The sequence below is a fragment of the Meles meles genome, chromosome 20, assembly GCF_922984935.1.
Source record: "Meles meles chromosome 20, mMelMel3.1 paternal haplotype, whole genome shotgun sequence".
Lineage (NCBI taxonomy): Eukaryota > Metazoa > Chordata > Mammalia > Carnivora > Mustelidae > Meles > Meles meles.
The window spans coordinates 22,836,252-22,864,216 of NC_060085.1; the positions used below are offsets into that span (position 1 = coordinate 22,836,252).

At 51.3% G+C, this 27,965-nt stretch overlaps 1 protein-coding gene across 7 annotated transcripts in view; it reads left to right on the forward strand.

Annotated features, from left to right (window-relative positions):
• The window catches only part of CACNA1D (calcium voltage-gated channel subunit alpha1 D), a 296,933-nt gene that overhangs the window by 177,910 nt on the left and 91,058 nt on the right, over window positions 1-27,965 (forward strand). For all 7 annotated transcript variants that reach the window (XM_045990264.1, XM_045990266.1, XM_045990269.1 and 4 more), the window contains exon 9: window positions 16,718-16,887. In XM_045990264.1, coding sequence (XP_045846220.1) covers window positions 16,718-16,887 — 170 coding nt within the window. The remainder of the gene's footprint in view (window positions 1-16,717; window positions 16,888-27,965) is intronic.

Below are 27,965 nucleotides of genomic sequence, written 5' to 3' on the forward strand. Positions count from 1 at the left end.
TCAAAAATTGGCATACTATCCAGCAGGACAGTGAAATGGAAACACTAATGCATTGTTCTTGATGAAGCTCAAAAGCGTTTTGCTGAGGGAAGAGAGCCAGGTACAAAAGAGAGTATATGCTGTGAGTCTGAAGTTCTGGAATAAGCAAAATTAATCCATAATATAGAAATTAGATCGCTGATTTTTTCAGGTAGGAGAGGGGTGCTTGGCTGGAAAGGAAATGAGATACTTGGGCTGTGGCGTGTGTGTTCTGTTTATCTTGACGGGGCTGTTGTCAGTGATGAGTGCAACGTTCACTAAACCACAGACTTGAAACACATGCATTTTTATTCATAACTTGAATTTTTTTATAAAAGTGATCGTAAAATACCATTGACGTGGAATTAAGAGAGACGTTGCTTCTGGTGAGGATGTAGTAGCAGATGCCGGATTTACCCTCCTACCCAAAGCAACAAAACCGAAACAAGACTAGGTATGTGAACACCGGACACCAGGTGATGAAGGACAGGGACCAACCTGGGAAACAGGAAATGAGCTGCACGAGGACCGTGACTGCCCCCACTCCCTGGCTTGAGAGAGTTCTGGGGCCACCATAGCACAAGGAGGGAGGGACCCTGGCAGAGCCTTGTGACCTCCCGAAGTTGAGAAGCTAAGTATCTGCAGAAACCAAGTTGGCTAGAGTATGCGGGAGAGAGTGTAAGAGAGGAGAGAATGGCCTAGAAGGAGCTCTACAGAGACCAGAAGAGGGTCCCCGTCAAGGTGTGGCAGAGTTTACTATTTATCACTTGTCGGTAGGAAACTACCTGAGGCTGAAGAAAGAGCACTGGAGTGGATCACGGAGGGTGAGGTTCCGCACTCGCACAGGACAAGGCACATGACCTGCTCCCACCAGCCACCTTGGAGAAGCTCCTTATTCGTGGGATGTTGGGTATCATGCTCAAAGGACTCGCCCTGTTACTAAGGAATAACTAGGCCTCCATGAGGAAGTGTTCCAGACTGATCCCACAAAACTGAAGCAAGACACGCAGGACCAGTGGGATCCAAAAAACTGTATCCCAGAACAAAGTGCTAGAATATCTTGAGGAATACAAAATATCGAACACCCACAAAGAGGGAACTTACCATGTCTGGCATTCAATTAAAGGTGACCAAGCAGAAAAACATGACCCCTAATGAGATTTGATCAATCAATTGAAACCAACCCAGAACTCACACCGATGCTAGAATTAGCAAAAAGGACATAAAAACATCATTATAACTGTAGTCCATATGTTCACAGTGTTAAACAGAGGCATGCAAGGTACCTAAAAATATAGCTTAAAAAAATCAAGATCCCAAGAATCTAATGAAAGACATATATGACCTCTTCTACACACAATTTTGCTGAAGAAAGTTAAGACCTCAGGAAATAGAAGGATAGATGATCATGGGTTGAAAAGCTCAATTTATTAAGATGCCAAAGGACAGTATTAGGAGAAGGTGCTTCCTTTTGTAAAGACAGGAAAGGAAGAGAGGGTGGGGCGATGTAAATTTGGTTTGTTGGTGGGAAGCTGGGAATATTCTTGCCAAATTCTTAGTTTCTCTGAAGCAGAAGGCAAGCTTAACTGCTGAGGGGAAAGGGGTAGCTCGCTGGTGGAGTCGTACGTCTGAACAGCGTGGAGAAGGCTCGAGTGCATCCTTGAGAAGGCTCAGAGGAGCTGGGAGGAAGTGATGTGTTGCACTGAGATCTTACTTGAAGCTGGCGATGAGGGACTTGAACTGATGTCAGCCTGTCCCAACCACCCCTTCCCCAGGGATGGAAGAGCATTTAGGTTACCAGCAAGAACTTTGCCCAAAAGATCACTGACGTGTCGTGAAATCTAAGTTCTATTAGGAGGAAGGGAGAGACTTAACAGACTGGGAGACAATGGGTCCAATGGATCAGGCACTTCAGAGAGGTTAAAAAAAAATTGTCTAGAGTGGCAATGAGGAAGTTGGCTGTTAGGAGGTTTTGGTCAGAACACAGAAGGCTGGGGTTTATGATGAAGTTAGGGATGGTGAACATTTGGGGTTGGCAGGGATGGGGTGGCTGAAGCAGCATGGGACGGGTGGTTATTGGAGATGAGTAGGTCAAGGAATTGCAATACTGGGTGTTGGCAGGAGTCCCCCAGGAGGATGGCAGGAGTGGAGAAGGAGGCTGGGAGCCAGGAGTCTTCGTTGAGGAGGTTGGCCCAAGCCCACCCTGAGGAAGTGGAGAAGGCCACGTCTTCCACTGGTGCTATCCCTGCAGGAACAGGGTTTTTTGTGCGATGGACTCCTACAGCAAAATGAAGGAGTGGGTTGATGAAGAAGTTAAGAGGAACAGAAAAGCAAGCAACTCCACCTTGAGGAGGGATCCGGAAAGACCACAAGGGAAGCAGAGCGGGAAAGCTCCAGGGTGACCCAGATTTCCATCCAAGCAAGGAGGACGGGGGTCCCTTTGAAGAGGTTGAGGGTACAGGAGCAGGACTTCCAGAGGGCACAGGGAAGATTTGAAGAATGAGGGAAAGGCGAGTCAGTGACAAGGTCGTGCAGAGGAATGTGGGGGCAGGGGCTGCTAGGTGAGAGGGACTGGGCATCGCACGTGTGCCTTGCTTTGCGCAGGCTTTCGCGGGTCATCAGCAGAGGGAGTGGAAGCTTGGTGGTGAGGTCTCCCGATGGAGGAGGGTCCTCAGCCGACAGCTGCCCTGGCCCACTTGGTCTGGCTCACCTGGCCTAAGGTGTGTGCTAGAAGCTTCTGTCTCTCCAGAGATGCTCTCCCGAGACCCCCTGGGGTGGTGGTTATGGCGGTGGGTGTGGCTAGCCCCGTCAGGGGGATTACCAGTTGCTGTGGTCACTGGTTGCCGCCTATCACCATGGTGGGGACAGCACAGGTTTGCAGGGGCCTGGCTGTCATGCTGGTGGCCTCTTCCTGCAGACGTGACCTTTCCCCGTGGGCTTCACTTGTCCTGAAGTGGGGTTGGCCTCATCCGCCCTGTCACTTGTCTTGTAGAGCTGTCCTCAGAACCAAGGAGAGAAACAGACGGGAAGGGACCTGTGAACCGAACAGACCTTTCCCAACGCAGGTGTTTTCAGCGTTGGCTGGACTGTCATCTCCTCGAGACAGACTGTCTCTGGGCCTTTGAAAGCCTCTGTCTTTGCACTCTGAATGCTCCCCCGCTGGCTCTTCTCTCCAGGGAGCCCCAGCTTCCCAGGACTGGAGCGGCTCTGGAAGCACGAACCTAATTTCTCTAAGTCTGATTATCCCAAGAGTTGGGTTTGGATTCAGGGATAAAATATTAATCTGTTCAGAACTAGATCGTGCCCTGTAAATTCTGCGTTAAACTCAGTCTTGGTCTAAGCTGAGTTCTCTGCTGCCGCCCTTCGGGCCTCCAAGTGCTTGCGGCTTCTTGGCTTCTGAGTCTGGGAGGCATTTGCTGTATCTGAGGAGTCGAATTTCTGGGGGCGACGGCCCTGCCCCCACCCATGTGTGTGCTGTGCCCTGTGCCCCACCCGGGCTTGGATCCAGCGGTTGCTGACGGAGGCGTAACCATCGAGGGGCCGCAGTCACCTGTCTGGCCCTCAGTCACCTGCGTTTTGGCATCGACTCCGCCCCCAGCAGCATGGCCCACATGTACAGGGGAGGACTGGCACGTCGGAGGGGGTTCTCCCGAGGAAGCCAGACTCTGGCTGGCCGTGGAAGGGAGGGCATTTGCAAGGATGTAAAGAAAGATCCCAGCACATGGTGAGGAACATGGGGCCCAGGGCACACGTGTATTGGGGCCCGGGTGCTCTCTGTCAGTTGGTGTGCAAGGGAGGGGGGTCAGAAAGCAGCTGCCGCACTTGGGGAGCCCCAAGAAGGAGGTGGGAGTTTTTGCTTCCGTTGGCGGGAGCTGTGGAGGTGTGTGCAAGTCAGGTGGCGATGTGGAACCAGGCCTGGAAAACAGAGCTGGGGCCCCGCAGGGTGACATGGAGTGAGCTGGGAGCTAGGAGGTGGGGAGGTAGTCTGATGGTGAGGGGGCGAGGGGAGGCAGTGTGGGGTGGTGGAGATATACATGAAGGAGTCAATGCAGAAGGCGCTTGGGGGCCTCAGAGAGGAGGTGAGATCTATGGACTTGGTGGTCAGCTCTGGGTACGGATTGTGTGAGAGAGTTTTCCTTTGTTCTTTGTTAATAGAGCAGCTAAGACAGATGCCCGGCACCCGGCTATATTCTTTGCACAGTTTACTTCTTTCAATCTTTTCTAATACCTTACTGAAGTGCTTTTGCCTCAGTTTTATAGCTGAGGGCAGTGAGGCTCAGAGAAGCTTCGCTTTTCTCAAAGTCACACAGCTAGTCAGTCAGGAATTCCTAGTAAGCTAGAAATCAAATTCCGAGCTATGTGTCTCCGGGGCCCAAGCTACTTCTCCCATCATTTGGAAGCTCCTTGCGTGTCAGGTGAGGGGACACCTCCTGTGGGACCCTGTGGCTTCAGAGAAATTGGTTTCTTCTTCCTCTTAAAAGTGCTTGTGATGGGGCACCAGGGTGGCTCCGTCAGTTAAGCGTCCAACTCTTGATTTTGGCTCAGGTCACGATCTCAGGGTCGTGATATCGAGCCCCACATCGGGCTCCCTGCTCAGCAGGGAGTCTGCTGGAGATTCTCTCTTGCCCTCCCCCTCTGCCCCTTTCCACTGGCTTGTGCTATCTATCTATTCTTTAAAACAACCACCACCACCAAAAAAAAAAAAAAAAAACCAACCAAAAACAAGTGCTAGTGAATAAGTTCCATTCTAGTTCAAGTGGTCTAAGTGGTCTTTTTGGATCCTTTTAGTGGGGATGGATGTCTCTGAATCCCCGAGTGTCCCTTAAAATATGCTCATTTCCTTGGTCTCAACTAAACGTGATGGTCCACAGAGGGCACTTCTCACCCATCCTGCCCTCCAGCGAGGAACCTCTCCTGGGAGGGAGAGTCTCCATCTCCTCTGCGAGCCTCTCACCAGCGGGTTCACCGCTGACAAGTCCAGTGGGTGGGATTGGGCTGAAACTCTCAGTGATCCCAACAGATGGGTTTGGTCCCAGCTTCTCCCCCAGTCCAGCATTCATTGCTTACCTGCAGTCTGACCCTGCCGGCAGACAGGCGCAGGCAGCCGTCGCTCCGTTCCGGGCAGTTCTAACCAGGCTCATAACCCGGCAGACGGTGTTGGCACATAAGTAGGACATGCTGCGGAGTTGCTGGTTCCTTCCAGCAGGTTTATTTGTTAAGGGTTCTGCCACCGTCCAGAGTCAGACTTCAGGGACACATTTTCCTCATTTTTTCTTTAAAAACTGGAATCGGGTTAAGTCTAGCATGAGGTTCCTCAAGTGACTTCTTAACTAACACATTGCACGCCTGTCATGGCAGCTAACGAGGTAGGCTTGGCTCATTTGACTGAAGGATGTATTTCATTTGGAGAAAGTGATGAGACGAGAGAGCCCGTGAAGAATGCCTCTTAGCGCACGTTTTCTAAAAAAACAGATTGAAGCAAGAAATCTGTAACTTTTAGCGTGCAACCTGCATGGGAAATTTTCTGCCGGAAACACTAGAATGTCTTTGGTAGCCATGGAAATTGACTCTTCTGAGAGAGAGAGAGAGAGAGAGAGCGAGCGCAGCTCTTCTGCCCTCCGACAAGGAGATGCAGTCAAAGGAAAGGGTAGTTCATTCTAAGATGCCAGATACGCTTTCTTCCTTTCCATGGAGGACTTTTTAAGACTTTGCAGGACATTGGCTGTCTTTGTTTCTGTTTTAATGACAATGATGGGTACAGTGTTAGGTGCTAGAACGTTACATGGCCATTTGTCATCAGATACGCCCAGTCTAGTGCAGAGCCCACAATCCATGCCTATGAAGTGGTCGTTATTAACCTAAGACCTGAGTCTGTAGGGGCGCCTGGTGGCCCAGTCGGTTAAGAGTCTGAATCCTGATTTCAGCTCAGGTCGTGATCTCAGAGCTGTGAGCTCACGTCCCCACACCGGGCTCTGCACTGAGTGTGGAGCCAACTTAGGATTCTCACTCTCTCTCTGCCCCTCCCTTTCTCTAATAAAAAAATTTAAAAAGAAAATAGAAAAATTGAAAGAAAAAGACCTGAGTCTAAAAAAATTTATTTAAATTATTTTTAAATTTATTAAATTTATTTATTAAAATTTATTTTAACTAATTAATTTATTTAAATTTAAAATTCATTTATTACATTTTATTTATTAAAATTTAACCTATTCCTGGGGTGCCTGGGTGGCTCAGTCGGTTAAGCATCTGCCTTCCGCTCAGGTCATGATCCCAGTGCCCTGGGATCGAGTCCCGCATCGGGCTCTCTGATCAGTGGAGAACCTGCTTCTCTCTCTGCTGCCCCCTGTGCTTGTGCTCTCTGACAAAGAAATGAAATCTTTAAAATAAATTCAAAATAAATAAATAAATTGTAGCCTAGTCTTACCGAGTGATGGCCACCACTTTTTTTTTTTTAAAGATTTTATTTATTTATTTGACAGACAGAGATCAGAAGTAGACAGAGAGGCAGGTAGAGAGAGAGGAGGAAGCAGGCTCCCTGCTGAGCAAAGAGCCCAATGTGGGGCTCAATCCCAGGACTCTGGGATCATGACCCCAGCCAAAGGCAGAGGCTTCAACCCACTGAACCACCCAGGTGCCCCGGGCCACCACTTTTGATAAGGAATTGATATACAAAGATAAGACGCACACGGCCCCTTCTTCACAGAGCTTACAGTTTAGTGTGTAGAAGAAAATACTAGAGAACAATTGTGCTGTGAATGAAATTCTACCCCAGCGAGATTCATCCAGGAGACTCTTAGGGACATTAGAGAAATGTGCTTGCAGGCTGATCCAGCAGCGTGGGCAAGGATGAGGACGAGCAGTGGAGGCTAACTTAGGGAACACCAATGTACAGCAGTAACATCTCTGTGCCTTGGAGGGAATGAAGGAACTTGAGGATGGTTGGAGCAGGTGGTTAGAGAGGACCAGGAGAGACAGAAGACCAGACTGATCCTGTGTTAGTGGGCTCCGTCCCTCCTGCTGGGGGTGGGGGAGGGGAAGCGCCACATGTGCGGGTCCCTGAGGTTTGGTGTGGACATGCCCGCTCAGCTGCGGTCCGCAGCAGATATCCTTGTCATTAAAAGCTGCGGGGAGAAAAGTTAGGAAATACCTACTTTGAAAATGGTTTGTCTTCTCAAAAGATGGAAACTGTTGTCTATTTAGAGCATTTTCTCAGAGACTTTTATGTCCAAAAAGGCAGTCAAAGACATGAAAAAGGGAACCTGGTTCTGAGGACATCGCTTAAGACACCCAAACCTGTATGAACAGAAATTAGGAGGCACTCCCTTTGCGGAAAGACTCACCATAGGGGTTATTTCAGGATCAAAGAATGATCCTAAGGTGGCTGCCTGGAAGCATGACTGTTGGATACTTTCTCCAGCCTCTTGCTGTATAAACAAAAGCCCTCTGTTTTCTCTTGTCCCTCTTTCCAGCCAGTGGTTCACTTGACATCCAAGACCACCGCCCCAGATGAGCTCCCCTCCCCCACAGTCCTGTGTCACCTGCAAAGGAGCAGGTCACGGTGGGGTGCATGACCTTCCCCTGGGATGCTGGCAGGCTCTTCTCCTGCAAAGACAGCTTCCTGGGGGGGGGGGGGGGGGGATCCTGGCCTTTTGTGGTTGAGGGAAACTGGAACAAAGCCAGTGATTTTGATGAACTTTGAACCTGAGCCACTGCCACTCATTTAAAATATTTTTTAAGTTGTGAAACATCCCAGGTTGTTGATTTTTTCCCCTCCCTTCCTCCCTACCCTCCCCACCTTCTCTCCCTCCCTTCCTTTTTTTTTTTTAAAGAACACCTCATTTCCTTGAACAGACACTGAACTTGTGTGCTTCCCCCAAAATTAGACTTAAACATAAAAACATGTTTTGAGCCCAACAACTTTTTTATTCTGTTTCATTTCCTTTATGTCTACATAGTGGAAAGAATTAACACCTAAGAAAGACTGGCCTCCACTGGTCAAAACCACTGGCTTACTTCTGCTTCCCCACTCTGTTTTTTCATGAATGTTGCATGTGAATGTATGTGTGTGTTTGTGTGTGTGTGAATTCCTGAGTCCTCTCTTTCCCTGGAAATCTGAGTCCTAGTGGTTCACATGTGGGCTTTGTTCACAGAAGGTTTTTATGCTTGTGTTTGTTTTTTCTGTATGTGTGGGTGCGTGCATGCATGCCCAAATTTCAAAGCATTCGTCTACATTTTATTGGTGTGGGTCTGGTTAAAACAAAGAGCATTACAACCCAAGAAGGAACCCTATCTCTAAATCAACCTGACTTTCAGTGGCCCATTTACTTTATGGGGCGTTTGAGAATTAACAAATTCCGGAGCCAACTGTGTGGCGGCAGTCCCCTGTGACCTGCCCTGCCATTTGAATGCAGTGGTTGCTTCAGGCTAAGTGCTCTCTCCCGGTTGTGTTGGCTGAGCCGGGGCTCCCAGAGCACGGGATGTCAGGACCTGTAAATCCTGGCACTGTCAGGGTTTAGGGAGCTCTCTGCAGCGTGGGGCATGTGCACAGGGGCTCCTGGGGGGTGGGGAGGAGCTAGCTGCTTCCAGGCAGAGTGTGTCTTCCTGGAGCAGAGCTTTTTGGGGCGTGTACTACCCCTGGGCTAAGCCTGGAGTTGGGGCTCTGGAGGAAAACCAGAATGCCAAGGGTAGAGGGTAAGCAGTGCCTTCCATCTTGACCCAGCCCTCCTGATCCTGACCCGTATGTGTCCTGACTGCACATCTCCTAAGCTGGGAAGCAGAGGGGTAGGGAGTCTGTAGAAAGAATGCTTAGTTTGGAGTCCAATTGTCCTGTTTCCTGAGCCTGTGGTGCAGGGTCAGTAACGCCACCTTCTTGAACTTCAGCTTTGGCTTTTGCGAGATGGGTGGACAGTCCTTGTCCTCCTGCCCGTCCCGCATCAAGGCAGCGAGGACCTGTGGGACAGTGCACGTAAAGATGCTGGAGGATCCCAGATAGAAATCCCCATACGTAAGAGGTTTGTTTCTGTTATTACTAGAAAGGGGCCATGACCTGTCTGGCCCTCCTGCAGGAAACTGAGGCAGCTCCCCCGCTGCACAAGCGCAGATCCTGCTGGCGCTGATGTTGTTTGGCAGGTGGGCTCCGGGCTGGGATAGTCTCGGGTTAGGGCCGCTAAAGGCAGCTGTGCATTCAGGCTCTGCCTGTCTCCGAGCCTTCCGCTTGTGCTCTTCGCTTTTCCTCTCCCCTCTGCAAGGCTTTGCTGGGGCCTGTGTGACTGCCACCGGGGTGTGGCTGCACCCTTGCTCCACAGTCAGGACCCCTCCTGGCCATTGCTTCTGTCTCCCTTGGCCCTTAGGCTTCTTGATGGCCTCCAGACATCTTGGTTGGCAGGACTGAGAGAGGCACCAGGTTGCTATCCCAGGAAGGAAGCAGACAGTGAGGAAGGGACCACTTCACAGCAGTCAGGGATCCGGCTTTCCTTTGGAGCCACAGAGGAGGCCAGGAGGCATGAGCCACGGTCATGGCTGGACACAGTACAGGGCAGTGTGTTGCAAGGGCTGGCCTGAGTGAGATGGGTGTTGTGTGGGCCTGGGGAAGAGATACGGGCAAGGTCTACACCACATCCCGTGCTCCAGCTTCCCTACCAAGGCACTAGCCCTCTACCAAAGGCCTCCATCTCCATGACGCCCACTCCAGAAGCTGCTGTCTCCCATGGCTTCCGGTTCCATCTTCGGGGCACTTGGACTATTAGAAGTTTCTGCCTTCTCTTGCTCTGAAATCAGCCTTATCTGCTTCTGCTCTCCCCCTGGGGCCCACAGGAGGTCCACTTCCTCTTCTCTATGGCAGCCTTCTGGAGACTTACGGACCAGAAACAGGGCTCTTTGTGGTGTCTCTTCTCTATCCCCCCTCCTGTCTGGCCTTCCTCTGCCCCCTGCCCGCAGGCCTTTTTTTCCTGAACACATGGGTGTGGAATCTCCCCATGGCAATGAGCGGGGCCATTGTTTGGCCCTGGTGGAAGGTCCACACTCGCAGAGAAGATGACTCTGGGTGGGGCCAGACGCAGGAGATCAGCGTGAGGGGGCAGAGGCCAAAGTGACCGTGGTGTGAGGCTGACTGAGAGTCCGTAATGACAGCCCCCACAGGTGTTCTTCAGCACCTTCTACAGAAGTTGGAAGTTTCGTCAGCGCCATGTTACTTTTGACTCACATTCTTGTTGGTGTTGAAACAACCCTGTCACCCGGTGTTTCCTGAATGCCTTCTGGCCTCAGCACCATTTTCTCCCTATTTTGATCTCATCTTCACATAGAACTCCTGTAGAACAGAGCCGATCAGGACTCTCTTCTGTCAGACTTCTGGTGGTTCCCCATTGCCTGCAGGGAAGCAATCCTGATTCTGAATTTGGGATTTAAGGTTCCTCCTGGGCTGACTCTAATCGCTCCTTGGACCTCAGCCCTTTGTACTTCTACCCTCTTCTTTCTCTGCTTCTTGGTTGCCTGCATTGAGGTCCTTGGGAGGGTCCGTTCAGGAGCTCGGTGGGCTTCTCTGACCAATCTCTCTGAGCCTCCGCTTCCTCAGTTTCTATGTAATGAGCATTGCAACGGTCCCTCCGTCACCATTGATCCTCTGCAGTGAGGATGGGCGTAGGGCACTGGGCTGGGCTCCACCAGGGATATCTCGCTGAGGAGGCCAGCTGGCCTGGGCACACACACACACATACACACCTCTGTGTCTTGGTGTTCACTAAGCAGAGTGCCCTGGGGATTCAGAGGAGGGCAGGACTCTTCGTTGATGGGTGGGGATAGCCAGGGGGTAACCAGGAAACCTGGGTCTTGATAGGTGAGCTGGAATTCAGAGGTGGGAGAAGGCTTCTCAGTTGGACAGAGTTCTGTGGACAGAGGCTCTGAGGGTTGAGGAATTGAGAAGAGCACGGTCAGAATACAAGGTGCTTGTGATAAGGCAGGAAGATGGAGCTGGGGTAACCTGTGGGAGAAGCCTAGGAGGCCTCAAGGGCCAGGCTAAGTGGTTTTTGCCCCTGGAGTGTTGAGGGCAGCAGTAAGGAGTCCCGAGGCTTTCTGAGCAGGACAACATCAGGATGAAGCCGAGATCTGCAGTGGGAACCTGAAGTCGAGGGGGAGGGGAACCCTCATGGACACTCCAGCTACAGCTCCTCCAGCTGCCTCTGCGGGTGAGGTGTGTGCAGACTGGCCGGTGTAGACGCCTGGTGGTCGTGATGTCCAGCGGGCAGGGAGATTCCTCACTGAGAAATTCCCCCTTACAAAGGACATAGACTGGGAGGAAAGACTATCTAGCAACCAGGATTCTCTAGCAACACGAGGCCTGTAAATGATAAGGGGAAAGGGCAGGCTGATGGTGAAAGCTGGTCCAGATGGTGTGTCTGGGCTGAGACATGCTCATTTCATGGCTCTGGGAGATCCCAGGAATCATGGGCTTTCTCTCCTGATGCATTCTGGCCTCTTAAGGAGTGGGCCTCATTTCATGTGCTTTGTATCCAGACTTTCCCACATGCCTACTGGAAAGGGGGGCATCTTGGGAGAGACAGAGATGTGGAAAGGAAAACATAAGAGATGGACAACATTGTCTGCCTGGGAAGAGCCTACAGTCTAGCTGGAAGGCGGAAATGCATACGTGACATAAATTTGCATTGGTTACCCTGGTTACATTTTTCCAAAGCTTTAAAATTCTTTCTCTTTGGAAGTAATTTCAAAGTACAGAAAAGTTTTAAGAATCAGATTAACATAGTGAATAACCAATGTACCCTTTACCTGAATTCCCTTATTAATATTTTATCTCATTTGATTTGTTTTTTTGTTTTTGTACTTCTAAAAAATTTGAGTATAGTTGACACACAGTGTTACATTACTTTCAGGCATACAACATAGTGATTTGACAAGTTTATACACTACGCTGTGCTCACCCCAAGCATCATCACCATCTGTCACTGTACACTGCTATCACAGTAGCATTGACTGTCTTCCCTGTGCTGTACCTTGTATCCCCATGACTTACTCATCCCATAACTGGAAGCCTGTATCTCCCACTCCCTTTCACTCATGTTGCCGACCACCCCACTTCTCCTCTCCTCTAGCAATGATCAGTTCATTTGTTTTTCATTTATCTGTCTAAGTGTGGACTGATTTTTTTTTTAAGATTTTATTTACTTATTTGTCAGAGAGAGAGAGAGCGAGAGCAAGCACAGGCAGACAGAGTGGCAGGCAGAGACAGAGAGAGAAGCAGGCTCCCTGCCGAGCACGGAGCCTGATGTGGGACTCGATCCCAGGACTCTGCGATCATGACCTAAGCTGAAGGCAGCCGCTTAACTAACTGAGCCACCCAGGCGTCACTGATTTTTTTTTTTTTTTAATTTCTGTTTTTCATTATTTTGGGCCCAAACTATCCTAGATTTAGCCAGTGTGAGATACTTCTCTGGCTCCTGTGACCTTATGGCATGCTCTTATCATATTTTTGTTTTGCTTTTAATTTTTATTTATTTATTTTTGGCACTTACTTACTTGTTTCATCCTGTAACTACTGTACCCTAGCCCTGGAATCAGCCGTTTTACCAAAGATTCCTGGTTCCTTTTCATAGAAATAGTATTAGAGACCAAAGTCTGGGTGCCAGGTGTGCTTATAACTACTGGGGTGCCTTTGCTTCCATATCCTTTCAACAGAGCTAGGAAATAAATGCATTTATATATACATGTACATACATATACTTATATTTACAGATATATAGAAATCATGAACTCCCACCAACACCTCCCATTCTAGTCCATCCCCAGAGGATCCTTTCAGTCTTTCTTTCTTTCATGTTTCTAAGACCTTCCATCTACAGCGAAAACCTTGACTCCCAACAACATGGACACATTTGCTCATTTGTTGAGTCCTATAATACATCTGGAATTATTTCAGTACTATTTTTGTCCATAGCACTACCAAACACAAAGCTCCTTGAAGGAGTTTAGCATTTATTTGCTGTTCTTCCTCCACTTAGTCTTATCCAAGGCTGAGAGCAGGCAATCAAGAGATCCTAAGCTACCTGAGCTAGTTTTGTCTTTCTCTTCAGGATAGCTGTGGTATTTGTTTGACATACAATCAGATTCTTTTTTCTCAGTTCAATTCCACTTTAGGGGTATTTTCCCTCCATCCTGTCCTTGGTGATTTAATTAAGAAATTATAATTTGTGGAACATTAACATGGTCCTGAAAGTCAAAATTATAAAATTACACTTAACAGGGTCCCTCCTGTTTTGTCCCCTCCCTTCCATGGTTCCCATTTTGTATTTTCTGCTTTATCTTTTGGAGACACCCTGAAGTGTAATATGCATGTTTTCTTATTATCCATTTTTTCATACATAAAGGATAAAATAGCAGGTGCCTTTTTGTCAAAGCCCTTCTTATATCTTTTTTTCTTTTGATTGACTGTATCATAAATAGAATTCTGATCTGGAACCAGTAGACTTCTGTCACATGCTGAGTTGTTAGATTTCCAGTCATTTGTAAAAAGTCAGATGGTTTCTACCAATAGCTGTTTAAAGGCAACTTTTGTAGTAGTGACTGTTATTCAGTCCATTAGTAACAAACTTCAAAAATGACAAGTTCTCATGCAAAATGGAGAACTTTTTTCTTCATCCACTGAGATCGATGGAAGATTCAGTGAACTCAGGTGGGATTTTTCTGGAGTAGAAGGTTTGTTAAGATGGGACTGCATTATTTCCAATGGTGTAGAGAGTGGTACAGGATTGCTGAGGCACTGGCTGGCTCATGGAAGTCACTCTCAGCCTAGGATCCCATGTGTCCTGTGTTTCTCTCAGTTCTACTGGAATCGTGTAGCTTAGAGCCCACTGAGAAGAGCTGTTTGCAATTTTCCCGCTTTGGTATTGGAGAAAGCTCCTCCTCTTGCCTTTTTCATGTCCAGGTTCAAGGCTAAATATTCTATCTTTCAGCTTCATATTTGTCCAACGCTTTGTGACTTCCACAGTATTGTCTTACTTAATCTCTGTGAAACAGTAGACCAGGTCTTATGTCTGTTTGCAGCTGAGAAAAACCAAATTTAGAAGAGACCAGTGACAGAGCTGGGACTAGAATCCAGGTCTTCCAGCAGAGAGCTCAGTGTGGTCTATAGGTCCATCACAGAGACCCCCTCCATGCTCCCTCCGCCTCTTTTCCCTCAGCCTGTCTCAGAGCCACTAGGAGGAGATTCTTGCTTGCAAATCTCTGTTCTTTCCAATCAGCAAATCTTGCCTGCCTGCTGAGTATTAGGCCATTCAGAAACTGCCTCAATCAGTTCTGAGTGCTCACATGAACACCTTTGTCACCTGAAGTTGTGTAATAGTGACTGTTATTTAAAACAAATGGGCCATAAGCCACGTTTTTGTTCTCAGAAATTTTTATAGAAGGATTTTACCAGTGCATGTGTTTCCGTGTCTCAGCAACGAAGAATAGGCGACAGTGGTACCACTTTTTAGAGTTCTCTCTCTCTTTCTTTCTTTCTTTTTATTTCTAATGCAAGGAAAGCAAAACAAACAACAAAAACTTCATAAAATATATTAAAGAAAAATTCTCTTTTATAAAGCTCTTGGGTTTTCAGGTAACTCTCTTATTATCTTTGTAATCTTTTTCAAGAACTCAGATGAACTATGGATCTAGGAATAAGAATACCCTGTTTTTATCATAACCATGTGAATTTTGTACTCCAAGTTCAAAATCAAAACACAGAGATTTGGGCTTAGATACTTCTGGTGAACAATTGAAATGAGGTCCACATAGTTGCTTTTACGATGTATTTAAGAAAACAGATGGTGTGATGCATTTTCATGTTGACACCTAAACCTCCAGGGCCTCCACTACATCCTTCAGGGATGTCATTATGGATTGGGTGTGACTTTTTTAAAAATCCAAATTAATTTGGTGAACCTACACAGAGCCGAGTCACCAGTGTCCTGTGTCTCAGGAAGCCCAGCAGGCCTGGCAGCCCCTCATCCTCCTGAGGGTGTGGTTTGCCTGAGCAACAAGACCATGCCTGTGATGGCCTCTCCTATAGGAGATAGGCAGGATTCTATCCTGGAAGAAAGGGCCCTGGGTGAGGAGTACAGAAAACATCTCTGAGTCTCAATCAGCTTTGGTTCACCCTGCAAACCCCCGAGGTCATATCTTCTGCAGGCCAGGCCCAGGACGCCCTGCAGCGCTGCCTCCCCCACTTCCCAGAGAGGCCAGGTGGGAATGGATCTGCCCTCACACAGCCAACAACAGCTTCTGGGGCATCCAAAATGTGGGTGGTTGGGGAGCGATGAGTGTCATCCTTTTTCACTGGGCAGAGGGTGGCCCCTTGGTGAGGGTTTTAGTTTCCTATCTGAAGCATTAGCATCCCTGGGCTTTCAAGTATCTGTTCAGCACTTTGACAGACCATAGTGGAGAGGGAGAGGGAAGAGAGAGAAGAAGGGTTGGCCTTAAGCAGATCATTTCCCCCTTCGTTCATTGGGTTAGCTGGGTTGGGTTGGGTTGGGTTGCTTTGCGTTGGGTTGCATTGGGTTGGGTTGAGTTGGGTTGAGTTAAAGAAGTCCCTGATAGGGAGATGTATCATCTTTGGGCTAGAAGGAAGACAGAAGGAAGACAGATGTAACCTCTGTCAGAATCCAGGGCTGTGTGTGCGGAAGCTGTGCTGTTATCTCATCTGCTTCCTTAGCAGCTTTTTCATCGTACTTAGGAAATCCGTAACTCATGTAGCTTGGCTCCTGTAGCTATTCCCGGTTGGAAATGCAGATGGTTCCTTGGATGTGAAAATTGGGTAATCACCCACCTAACTCCCAGGCTTGCCTGAGCAAATGGGGGATTCTGTATGTACGTGTAGATGGAGGATTGCAGACACCAAAGGCGGAGTAAACAACAAGCAGTTGGGAATGTGTATGTGTTCTGCCAAAGCCTTTCCAGGACAGGTGTTCCCATAAATGGGCAACAAATCGTATTGCCTCTTCGTCTCCTATGGGGAAGACTTTTGGGAAAGGATCATGGCAAGGAAGCGGGGTTAAGGATGACAGTAGTGCGTCCACGGGGTTCTGTTTTCTGTGTGGGGAGGGAGAACAGGGCTGTGAGGAGGGTCTGTCCCGCCCCTGTCCACTGCTCTGGCGGGAAGCTGCCGGTGCTGCTAGAGACACCTGCTCCGCCTCCTGGTTCTCAGTTTGGACACGAGGGTCGGGAATGCTGTGTTTGGCTACAGGTATGGAAGAAGCCCTACACCTGGTGTGTGCCCTCTCTGACCACAGCCTAGCCGTCCCGGGTCCTTGCTCTTTGACGTGTGATGCCCGCCCTCCGCGGAGGCTCTGGGGGAGGTGGGACATGTCTGAATCCAGGCTACTCGTGGGGGAGGGTGGGAGTCAGGAAGCCTGCCACGACAGCACGTGGCGTTTGGGGCCTGGGCTCCTTGGGATCTTGGGGATTGTTGGTTTTCTAAGGGAGAGCGCATGTGTGTTGGTGTGGTCTCTGCAGCTCTGACAGCCACGGACGGTCTTGCTTAGGAAGACGCTGTGCTATGTCCTGTCCACGTGTGTGGTCTCTGTCGCTGTGCTCGCGTGGCCGTACTCGGCGCTGTGTGTCCTGCCACAAGCCTGTTGTGCAGCAGGGCAGATGGCTCACGGTCCAGGTCCCCGAGGACGTCCTGATGTGTGCTTGTTCTCTCTGCCACCCTCAGAGAATTCTCAAAGGAGCGAGAGAAGGCTAAAGCCCGGGGAGATTTCCAGAAGCTCCGGGAGAAGCAGCAGCTGGAGGAGGATCTAAAGGGCTACTTGGACTGGATCACCCAAGCCGAAGACATTGATCCTGAGAACGAGGAGGAAGGAGGAGAGGAAAGCAAACGAAACAGTATGTAACCCCTTCCTACTCCTGACCAGAGAGAGCTCAGGGGTGATTCAGGTGCCCGCCGGGCGGAGCTATTGCTCCCCCTTGACCCGGCCTGAGATGCAGGCAGCCTCGTCTCAGCGGCCCGGTTCCTTCCGCCCGCCCGTCAGAGGGGACCTGGGCATTTACACCAGCTCTGAGACTCCGCCCGAGGTTTGGGACTCAGATTCGTGCCCGGTCACGGGGTCCGCCTCAATCGCTTGTTGGGAAATCGGGGACCCCCTTCTGTGGGGGCGCCAGCCACGGTAGGACTCACGGGGACCCTACAGTGCAGGAGCAGCAGCTCCTTCCCTGCGGGGTGAGCCATGTTCCCGGATGAGAACTTGAAGAGCAGGGTCCCTCTCCGTCCTCATGCCGCCTGGAGGGGCTCGCACCCGGGCTCCACACGCAAAGCCAGGCGCTCAGCCCGTCAGGAGCTGGGAAGAATCCAGCTCAGCCGTCCGGTCCGGGCAGGGCAAGGATGCATGTGAGTCGCTGTGGCTGCTTGGAGCCCGGTCCCCTCGTAGCCCACCATGGCACCTGGCCCCTCAGGCACATTCTGCAGCAGGAAGTCCCGGAGCCCAGTGAACCCCGGAGTTCATTACCATCGTCAGCCGAGGTGTCTCTTTTACCACCTACTTTCCCCCCCAGAGGAGCTCGCACTCTTCCTGGGCCATCTGTGCCTCAGGTAAAAGCAGAAATCGAAATTCAATAGTAGATTCGAGGAGAGGCTTGTGGTTTGTTTCCAATCCAGAATAGTTCATTGTAAGGACGGAAAAGCTACGTCTTTACGCGTGTCCCTTGAGAGGCCTGGGGAACCAAGGTGGCCCCACCTCCTGGAAGATGGCGGAGCAAGCTCCCTTAGGGCGGGGCCCCTGAGGCGTCATGCGGTCTCTCCATCCAGCGAGGAGGGCGCTGGTTGCCGGGGCACTCGTGAGATGGACGGGATGTGGTTTGCTCCTTCTGAGGATGGTTAGGCCTATGCATGCTGAGATGCTGCCCAAGGGGACAGAGACGCAGGTCGGGAGGGGTGGCGTCTGTGTGCCTGGTGCTGAGGGGCTGAGGGCCGACTGCAGCACTCCAGCAGGGAGCTGTGGGGCATTGGCCCCGAGCCCGGAAGGATGGTAGAGTCTGAGGTCAATCAGTGTCAGGAGAAGCCTGAGCCATGGCAGAGGTGTGAGGAGGGACCAGGGGTGGTTCATTCGTTCGGCTGGTTGCGGGAGACGGGGCAGGAAGGCTGGGCAAGTGAGGCCATTATGTGCCTCCTCTGTAGACAGTGGATCACACAAGTGAAGGCTGAGCGGCCCACGGGTGACTGAGGTGGCCTTTGGTTGCTTCTAGCTGAGGACTCGGGGTCTGTGCTTCTGTTGGGAGTGTGGGTTTCTTGTTCTCACAGCTGCAAATGATGGACTCAGTCCTGTGGGCTCCTGGGGGGCCAGCAGCGGGCAGACTCCTCCTCTCCCCTCCCTGCTGCTTCCCAGGGTCACCGGTGCTGCTCCCTCGAGGAAGAGACGGGGGACACAGTGCCTGAGCATCAGAAAGCTGCTGGACGATTTCTAGAGCAGCCTTGGTGGGCTGACTCTGAGTCGGGAGTTCATGTGGGGGTATTCCTTCCAGTTCCAAACGGGGTGGTGTCCTCTGGGTCTCTGGGTGTAATGTCTATGTCTTCAGGGCATTTGAGTCTGAATCCCAATGGGCTTCTTGTGGCTTCACACCTACCATATGGTCAGCAACAGGCTGTTCTTGGAGCAGGGGGGATGCCTACCCCCCTGTCTCCCTGCTTGTTTCCAGACTTCAGCTTCGGCGCTGACCTTGTTTGCCGGCCGTGGGGGGGGGGGGGTGTCTGCCAGCCACGTCCTCCCTCTCCCAGTGCAGCATGGCATGTGTCAGCCAGCACAAGTACCGGTCCTCCTCCTGAGCACGTCCCCTTTCTTTACCAGCGGAGCTGTGGCTGACGGGTTGCTGGGTGAGCCTTTCAGGCAGTGTCTTTTCACCCCTTCAGTGCTCCGGCTTTGGAAATGGATGGGGTCCCCGTTCGTGTTCGTGCCGCTGGCATCAGGTGTGGTGAGACTGTGCTTGTGCCTGGGGTTTGAGGAGTGGGCATTTTCTGTGGGCTCGAGGCAATGTCTTCTGATAGTCCCGAGAGCTCTCGCTCACTGTGTCTTGGCCCAGTACTTCCTGTGCTGCCAGCATGTGTGAAGGACCTGGCCACATTGTGACGAAACTCTGTGCCTCTGCCTGTGGAAACCTGGCTGTAGAGGGAAGACGGAGAAGCTGGGCCTTACTGTAAGATGGGGACAAGCTGGCCCTGTGATCAGGGGGCCAGCAGTCTGCTGTGGGAGCCCTGAAGGGCACAACAAAGCAATGATGAGCACATCGTTGCAAAGGCATAACAATGCAAGGGGAGGCTCCCTGGAGGAGGTGGTGTTCCTGCTGAACTCCAGGGAGGCGCTGCCTGCAGCTTCCAAAGGCATGGGGGAGAGGGGACACCTCTTAGGCTGGAGAAATGACATGAGCGAGGTACAGAAGGTGATCAAGGTTGCAAGCCCTGAAGCGCTTTGCTCAGTAGTATAATCAAGGAAAGAAACAATGGCCCTTTGAAAGTTGTCAGTCCTCAGAGTTCACTTTGTAACTAGGACTCCTCACCCGGTAAAGCCACGCCACGTGCCTGTGGTTTGTGCTGGGCACGGTGCTGTGTGGCTCAGCCTGGGAACCAGCTGGACGTTCGATCCTGAAGAGTACATGCTTCCGTGGGTACCCTTGTCCTTTACGAGGCTCCTTTGGCCAGGTGCTGGGCTTTTCTGGACAGTGAAGCTCTGATCCCCTGAGTCACCAGATTCCCAGGACATGGGTGATGAGGGTCTGAAAGGAAGTCCTAGATCTCGGGCCGTGGGAACCATGCATGGAGTTAACCGACTGACGATGAGAGCCCCAGGTCTCCTCCCGACGAGGATGTGGGCCTCCTCGAATATACTCCTGGCAGCCCAGACATTGTGGCCAAGGAGAGCTGTCTTCTTCTTCCTGTCCATCTTCTTCCTGTCACAGCAAGAAACCCGAAGGGGACAGAGGATTTCCACAAGGCCTGCATCATCCCCTCATCAGCTGACAGTGGTTGGTTCACTGCCCGCACACGCCAGGTCTGATCTCTGTCTGCCACCTGGTAGCAAGCAGTGTAGCGTGGGCATGGCCATTGCCGACGTGCTTCCCGGGTGTGTAAGAGCCAGGCCCATACTCTTAACATCCCAGCCCTGCTCCTGTATTTTTTCGGGGAGACGGGATGGGGCACTCCCTGGGCGTCCTGGCTTTATCCGTGCTGCCTCGGGATGCTTACGCCACTGATGGCCCTTTCCAGCTGGGTCCTGGATGGGATTGGGACAGGTTCCTTCTAGGCATGGGGGAGTTAAGTGACAGTGTGACAGGAAGCCCTTGCTATAGCCAAGCCTCAGGCTGTACAAGCAAAGGCGGGACCTCAGGAAACATGAATTGCAGACGTCATGAGCCTTTGGAGGTGGGGCTAGATAGCGTGCCGGTGTCCCTTTTCTGGAACTGGCTGCCATTGAGTTTTGTGACTTGGAATTTGGACTTGAGTGATAGGCAAACGACCCGATGTCTCTGAGCCCCCATTTCCCTGACTGCAAGAAGGTGATAAAGATACTTGCCCACAGGTTGTCCTCAGGATTAAAGTTTGATTCATGGCAGGAGTCACTGTAACCACGGGAGTACTTGGTACCCATGCCGTTATCAGACTACAGGATAACTTGACCTAAACACAGCAATTCTCGCAGATCCTACTAGACCTCTAACCAACCTCGGGCTAAGGACCCCTTTTAGGACCACATCCCTGTACTTTCCTGTTCAGGGACTGTGAAGTTCTAAGTATTGATGGAAAACAAACCTGTTGACTGGTCGGTCATGTTGAAGGTAGCAAGGCACGGCTTTCCGGCTCAATGTCCGTTTGCGTTTTGTCTGTGCTTGCTGTCGGAGAGCAGATACCAAATCCAGTGCTTGGGCATGCGCACATCTCATCTCTTCTGTCTGATCTATTCAACGTCACCGTCTGCCCCTGCGGTACCCACCTCTGGCTGTACATGACAGTCACCTGGGGGACGCAGACATCCTGGTGCCGTACCCCTCCCCCACCCCGACGAAGACTGGTCTGTGTGTGGTGGGACCCAGGCATGGCTTGATCTACTGCTCCCAGGAGGTTCCCGCGGGAAGCCGGGGTTGGGAACCCCTGAATGATATCACACTGAATATCGCACTGTCCCAGGCCTCCACTGGAAGGAAGACAGAAGGAAAGGCAGTCGGCGCCATAACTGGGCTGTCTGCTGGCTACCGTGGCTGGTAGCTCTAGCTTTGTGCGTTCGCAGAATCTGGAAGATGTCCATCCTGTAAATGTGCTGTGAGGAAGCTGGTGTTACATGGTTAATTGAATGGACAAAATTCCCTTGGAAGTTAGTTCCTAAGCATTTGGGACATTTTCAAGGATAATTTATTTAACTTTTTGCTGAGCCTCAAGTTTCTTAAGAAACCCTGCCAAATCTCAAAGTGATTTTTTAGACGTATGCAGCTGCTTCTCTGTTAACAATGGCGTTTTTCTAGGGCCATTAAAATCTGGAAGCCTAAAATTCTATTTTAAACTCTTCTCATTGTCAGTGATTAGTCTTTTTTTCTTTTTTTTAAGAAAAAAAAAAAAGGCATTAAAAATAATGAAATCGTTTTAAAGGGAGCTCATTCTAAAATCTGGCCAGAAGAGCAGGGCCGTTTCACTGTGGGGACTGTTAATGTTCAATGATCTCTGTAGGAGGGTATACAATGCTGCCCACAAGGCGGTCTCTTCCTCAGAGGTCCCAGAGGCTGCCCCGCCCCGCCGGTCAGGACCCTGCCCCTCCCCCACCATGTGTCCACACCCCAGGTTGCCACAGCCAGTCACCTCCTTTCCCCATGCACCACTTGTGTACCTTTTACTGAGATGTTTGATTTGGGGGTTGGTAGGAAACCAGGGATGGCGTAGCTGTTTCCCAGCATGGAAATGTGCTGGTCCAGTTTCAAAGCTTGTGTCTTCCAAAGGCGACTTACCAAACTGCTTTCATCACAGTTAAACCAGCTCAGGGCGCAAATTCCGAATGCAGGACAGTCCTCTGAAGGCTGTAAATTTAGCAAACAGCAGCACTTAGAGTGGCAGGCCTCAGGAGGGTTGCCCTGTTGCTGGAGGTGGATGGGAGTGCCTCTGACCAGGAGAGCTGATGGAGGTAGGCCCAGCGCTGCAGCCGGCTGGGAGACACCCGCCCCCCCCTCCACTGGGCTGGTGGTACGGGGAGCAGATGCCCACTCTAGGTAGGTCTCCTAAGAGCTGGAGGGAGACGGGCTCAGGGATGGTCGCCCCAGCATGGACATGAGCTGAAGGCTCTCCAGCCAGGTTTGTAGACCCCAAGTCAGGCTGTGTGTGCTTGTTTTTAATATATTTTAGTTGCAAAAGTAATATTTGCTCATTGCCAAGAATTCATATATCAGAGTGTATAAAGGATAAGAGAATGAGACTGGGCCATTGGGGGCCTGTTCTTTGCGACCTCACCTGTGCACGTGGAAACATACACGCTTTCCCGGGCAGCCTGCACACGTGTCCCCACCCTAAGATCATCGAGCTGGGGGGTCGCAGCCACTTGCCTTTCTCACTGAACCATGTGCCACAGACTGCAAGCTCCTGGAGGTGGGAACAGGGTCTGTTTCTGTCCTCCACTGTGTGGCGGGCACCTAGTGTGGTCCAGCGAGTCTGCGTTTCACGAAGGAAAGCGGAATAAGAATGTCTCATTTATCAGGGCCTTAGAACAGTTAGACACTGTTCTAAGGGTCAGGGGTGTGTGAATCTATTATTCCTCCCAGGGCTCTGGGAGGCAAGCACTTGACAGATGATGGGGAAATTGAAACACCGAGAGGTTAAGTAGCTTCCCAGGGTCCCACGCCCGTCAAATGGCCAAGCTGGGGTTTAAATGCAGGTTTTGCTCGTCTGCAGATGCGCCACCATTAATCCCCACAAATGTATGCACCTGGGTCTGCACACACATGCTCACAGTCTTGTGGGAGAAAGTGCCAGAAAGGGATTTGCTGGGTCAGAGAGGATGCCCGTTTTAGAAGTGTGTCCTGCCATTGGTACCCATTTACATTCCCACCCGTCGTGCTTGCGAGTGCCCATGTCCTGGTCCTCAGCCGCATGGCATTCCTTCTGCTTCCCCTATTGCCCATGAAGCTCCTTTCCCTGAGCACGGGGCTCCACCCTGACGATCAGCCCACCGGCTAATATCGTGATATCCTATCCCAGAGCCAGAGGGAGCTGGAGACCCTAGAATCATTCTTTGACCTCGTGGTCACAGGGCCATTGTATGTGTTGTACCTTGCTAGCACCTGTGTTACTATATTTACTGTTTACCACTTACTAAGGTAAGCAGATTAGCAAAAGCAGGTAACCTGTCTGTGCTCATCCAGTTGGGAAGTGGTAGGGCTGAGATCAGACCTGGTTTGTCTAAGTCCAGAGCCCACTTTGTAAACTCCCACATGTCCTTCCCACATAGCGGTACCGGCTGAACAGCCCAGCTGGTCAGCACCCGGGACTCCTGGCCGTGGCTGAATGCCCTCTCCTGAATGCCCTTTTGGTGGGGTGGCCAAACCCTGGGAAGCCTTGTCTCTGGTGGCGTGGTTGGTTGGCTGGTTGGTTGGTTATTTGGGACAGGTCCTTCAGAGACAAGTGTTTGGTACCCTCGCTGCAGAAAGCACTCCTCCCCTCCACCGGTCAGACCCTGAACTGTAGATGTCCAAGGAGGAGGACACTTGGGGTTTCGAGTGTCAGAGCCCAGGGCTGTGGCCGCCTCTCTGGGCCTCAGGCCCTGTTTGCGTTGCTCCTGCTGCCCTCTACTGAGTCATAACGACATTGCCTGTGTTCCACCTGAAGGAGTCACGGTGGCCGACCTGCTAAAAGAGGATAAGAAGAAAAGGAAGTTTTGCTGCTTTCGCCAACACAGGGCTAAAGATCACGGTAAATGACCGGGGGTGAATTCCAGTTGGGAGACTCTTCTCCCGAGGCTTCTGAAGCCTTCTCCTTGCACATAGGCCTGGTGTGACGTGCATGTGTGTGCTGGTGTGGTGTGTTTGTCCGACGCCTATGTTTTAACCGCTTGATTCCTCCGAACTTCAGTGTGTTGTTTTTTTCTTGTCTTTACCCCAACTGTGTGGTTTTGCCAAGACAGCATTGCAGTTTCCTTTTTGTTTGAACTATACCTTTTAAAGAAGCAGCTGAACCCACTCAGAACATTTATTTAATTCAGCATGAATATTCTTAGACTGGAAGACAGACTTCTTAAACACTTTTCCCCAATGATGCTTTTTCATCTAAACTGTTTAGAAATTCCAGTGTTGTTATTTGATTGATTTTGATTTTCCAGGTTACATTTTTCATAGGGCCTGCTGGTTTTTCACCCTGGTTTGCCCGGGACATACTAGAGCTCGTAGTGCCAGTTTCAAGAATGAAGTTAAAAATAGTCTTCGAGGATGCAAAGATTGCAGGGAGGGGACGGGGAGGGCACTTGCCTTTGAGAGCAGGGAGGAGGAAAGGGCTCATGTGGGGGCACAGTTCGTTTTCGAGCTCTGCTGTAAAATGAGTGCTACACGCAGACCCTCGTTGGAAACCCTGGGGTCAGCGTCAGGACCATCCGCGTGCAGGGTGGTTAAGGCAGACGGCTGGGGTCCTGTCCTTGCCAGGCCACCACTGTAGCCTTACAGCGGTGTAGCCCCCTGCCCGGGCACACCACGTGGTTTACCTGGTTGTGCCACCGAGGTTGGCCCTGGTCAGACGACTCTGGAGGAAGAGTCTCTTTGACTGTAAGTAGGGCCACGAAGCCAGCTGCCAAGGGAGCAGAGGGGACACACTGCACTGTTTTCTTGGTAGTAGCCTCTGCTACTACCAAGTAGGACACTTGGGGTTTTGCATATGAGAGCCCATACGGGATGGGGACGTTGTCATGGAAACGCTGAGCTCGTAGGTTGTAGGAGTTGGGACAAACCACAGGTGGTCGGACTGAAGGCTTTTGGAGCAGAGGAGAACAGAGAGTATCAGACATAAGCCCCCTGGCCACTGTGGGCCTGAGAAGAGAAGGAACCTGTGTGGTTGGGGGAGGGGGGAGGGGGCAGCCAGTTAGGGGCTAGGGGCCGGGGCTGGCTCAGGCAGGCTTAGTGTCTGCAGAGGTTTATGGGAAGAGCTGGCCTTGGTGCAGCCCCTGGAGGCCTCTGCAGGAAGACAGGCGTCAGGTAAGCAGGACATACTGTCACTGACGTAACACAAAAGCATTTTCAAAGACTGACTTGAGAGCCCAGGCTCTGGGGGGTTACCGTGAGAAGATGTCTCCAGAAGAAAAGAGTCCTCCCCTTGGTCACATAAGTGCCTGCTGTCCCGAGCAGGGGCTCGCACCGGGTGATTTTTTTGAGGATATTTTGCTAGCTTTCTGAGGGATATGGGGAGAGGAAGAAACCTCCTATTTTCAGGAAACTTTCTGTTTTGGGTGGGGGAGGTCTTTGATTGACTGAAATACCCAGACACCCTAACGAAGGCCCTCGATGAGGCTGGGGGGTGGGGAGGGCCCTCGTGGGGGTGCGGCGCTCCTCGTGTCATTAGTCACGCAGAAGTAATTCTCGTCAGGGCATCATTCTTGCTCTAGACACAGAAACCTTGGTCTGGCCTTGACCCACATTCCCCAAGAAGAGGCTGGCTTCTTCACAGCAACCAGAGTCTGTTACCTTGTGACGGCTAAGCGTGGCACTACTAGCAGGCACGGGCAAATTCCTTCAGGGGGTGTCATGGCACTTCACATGCTTGTCAGGAAAATGAGGTAAAAAACCCCAGGAGGTCTTGACTTCAGATCTGCTGTTCCCAAGGAAGGCAGCCATGACTGTCAATGCTCAGCTGTCCAGCCTCCTAACCCCCACCCGTTGAGAGGGAGGCATGAGAAGGGTTGGAGGCAGGTTTGGAGAGGCATCCCTGACCGTGCAAGGGTGCCTGTCCTGTGGAGAACAGGGACAGAGGCTCCCAGAAGCCCAGGACATCTGTGAAGGAGGCTGTTTGGTGTGCCAGGCTCAAGAAGGAGGCTGGGGTGTTCCGGCCTCAGCTGGCATGGGTCCCCGGGTTCCAGTGGCGTGTGAGCACTCTCGGGGAGGGGGGGTGAAGGGGGGTGCTGCTCCCTTCCCCAGTGCTTCTTCCTGGAGGAGACTTGGGAATGCTTCTCCTGAGTAGGCTTCCTGGTTCCTGGGCGGCCCTCCTGAGGGGCACTGGGTGGGGGCTTTACTCCCTCCCTGTGCTCTGCGCTGAGCTGGGGGACAGCAAGGGAAAGCCCCCTGGCACTGGTGAAACCAGACAGCCTGTGGGTGTTTCCTCTTTAGAGCAGTTCAAGCAGGTCAGAGGTACGTGGGTCTTACAGATAATATCACCCAGCAGCTCATGTTCTAGATTGGCCAACGAAGCCCAGGGAGTGAAAGGGAAAGGACTTGTCCCCACATTACTATTGACAAAGGTCCAGCTTCTCTGACGTTCCTCTTTGTGTCTTTTGACCCGAGTAGCCTCTGTGATGCTGTGCCTGTTAATAGTGAACATAATTTGGGGGCTGCCTATTTCAACCCACGTGCAGACCCATTCACCACGTGTGTGTGTGATGGGCACGCACACTCCCATCCATGAAAACGCTAGCTAGTTGTGCTGGCCTGAGAAACCGTGTGTTTTCCCACCGTATTTTGTGCAGCATTGCCCATTATGGCATCCGGGCCCAGCAGCAGATCTTAGCAACAGCATGGCATGCCCTCCCCAGAGAGCTCCAAGTGGGCTCCTCAACCCCCCCACCCTCCGCCGACCTCCCCACCGAATCCAGGGTAGCTTTCCTCTGCCGTCCAGGGCCTGCGGGGCTGCTGTCTGGTCTCCCCTCCTCCCTGGCAGCAGCCGTCATGTCCTTTGCTCTGTGCGCCCACATCAAAGCCTCGGGGTCTGCCTGCGGCTCTTGGAGACCTCAGCACCAGGGAAAGCTTGCGAAGCCTGGGTCTGCACTTCCTCAGGTTTTCAGCAGGCAGGTTGCAGCGCAAGTCAGCACCCCATTCTAGGTATAGGCTGGTCCTAATACCTGATTTCACCCCAGATCTGGAAATAGTTTTAAAATTTGAATTTTTAAAAAAGTGAAAACTTGCTCAACAGAGCTCCCGAGTTCCCTGGAATGTGTGAGGGAAAGGATTTACAGCTGCTCTGCCTGCAGATGGCCCCTTGGCTTATTTCTGCCTCTAGAGGACATGGTGGGACTTAGGGCCGGGGTGGGGGCTGGGCTCTGCCTCCTCCTTAACCAACCCAGCGCTTGTCAGCAATTATTGTTGACTCCGTCCCGAAGGGGACAAGGTGCTCCCCTTGCACACGGGGCAGCCATGAGTCTGTGGCAGCCAGTTGGGGAAAGGGCATGTGTTCCAGGAATTTCCCCATGGGCCTACTTACGTGGATTTTCGTAAAGTCCCAATAGTCACCACGGCGACTTGACCTTCGTTCTCTCTCTCTCTCTGCTGGGGTGGTCTCCTGGAGCCGGTCTGGCTGTATACCAGGTTTCTGGGGGTTAACTGAGGTCATCGGGACAGCAAACCAGGCTGATGGACAGTAGGCTTGATTGGCTTTGGAACTTTTAACGTGTGGCATTCTGAGGATCTACCACCATAACCCAACGTGTACCAGCATATGTAAGTAAATTAAGTATGATTTTTTAAGGGCATACCAATATACATGTCAACATGTCCTGATACCAAAACGTATCCCAGTATATCTGAGCACACCCTGCAGGCACAGGTGGGAAGTTGGGAAGCCAGCTGGGAAGCCGGAGAGCTTTCTCACACCTGAGCTGTGCATCCCGAGGCAAGTTGGCCAGGTCTCTGATCTGTGAAATCACAGAGCTGCTATGCGTGATCTCAGAGGCCTCTTCCAGTTCTAATAGTCTGTGATCCTCCTGTCTTGACAGTAAAAACACACATGAAGTCCCATTGGGACGAAGTGAAGTGAA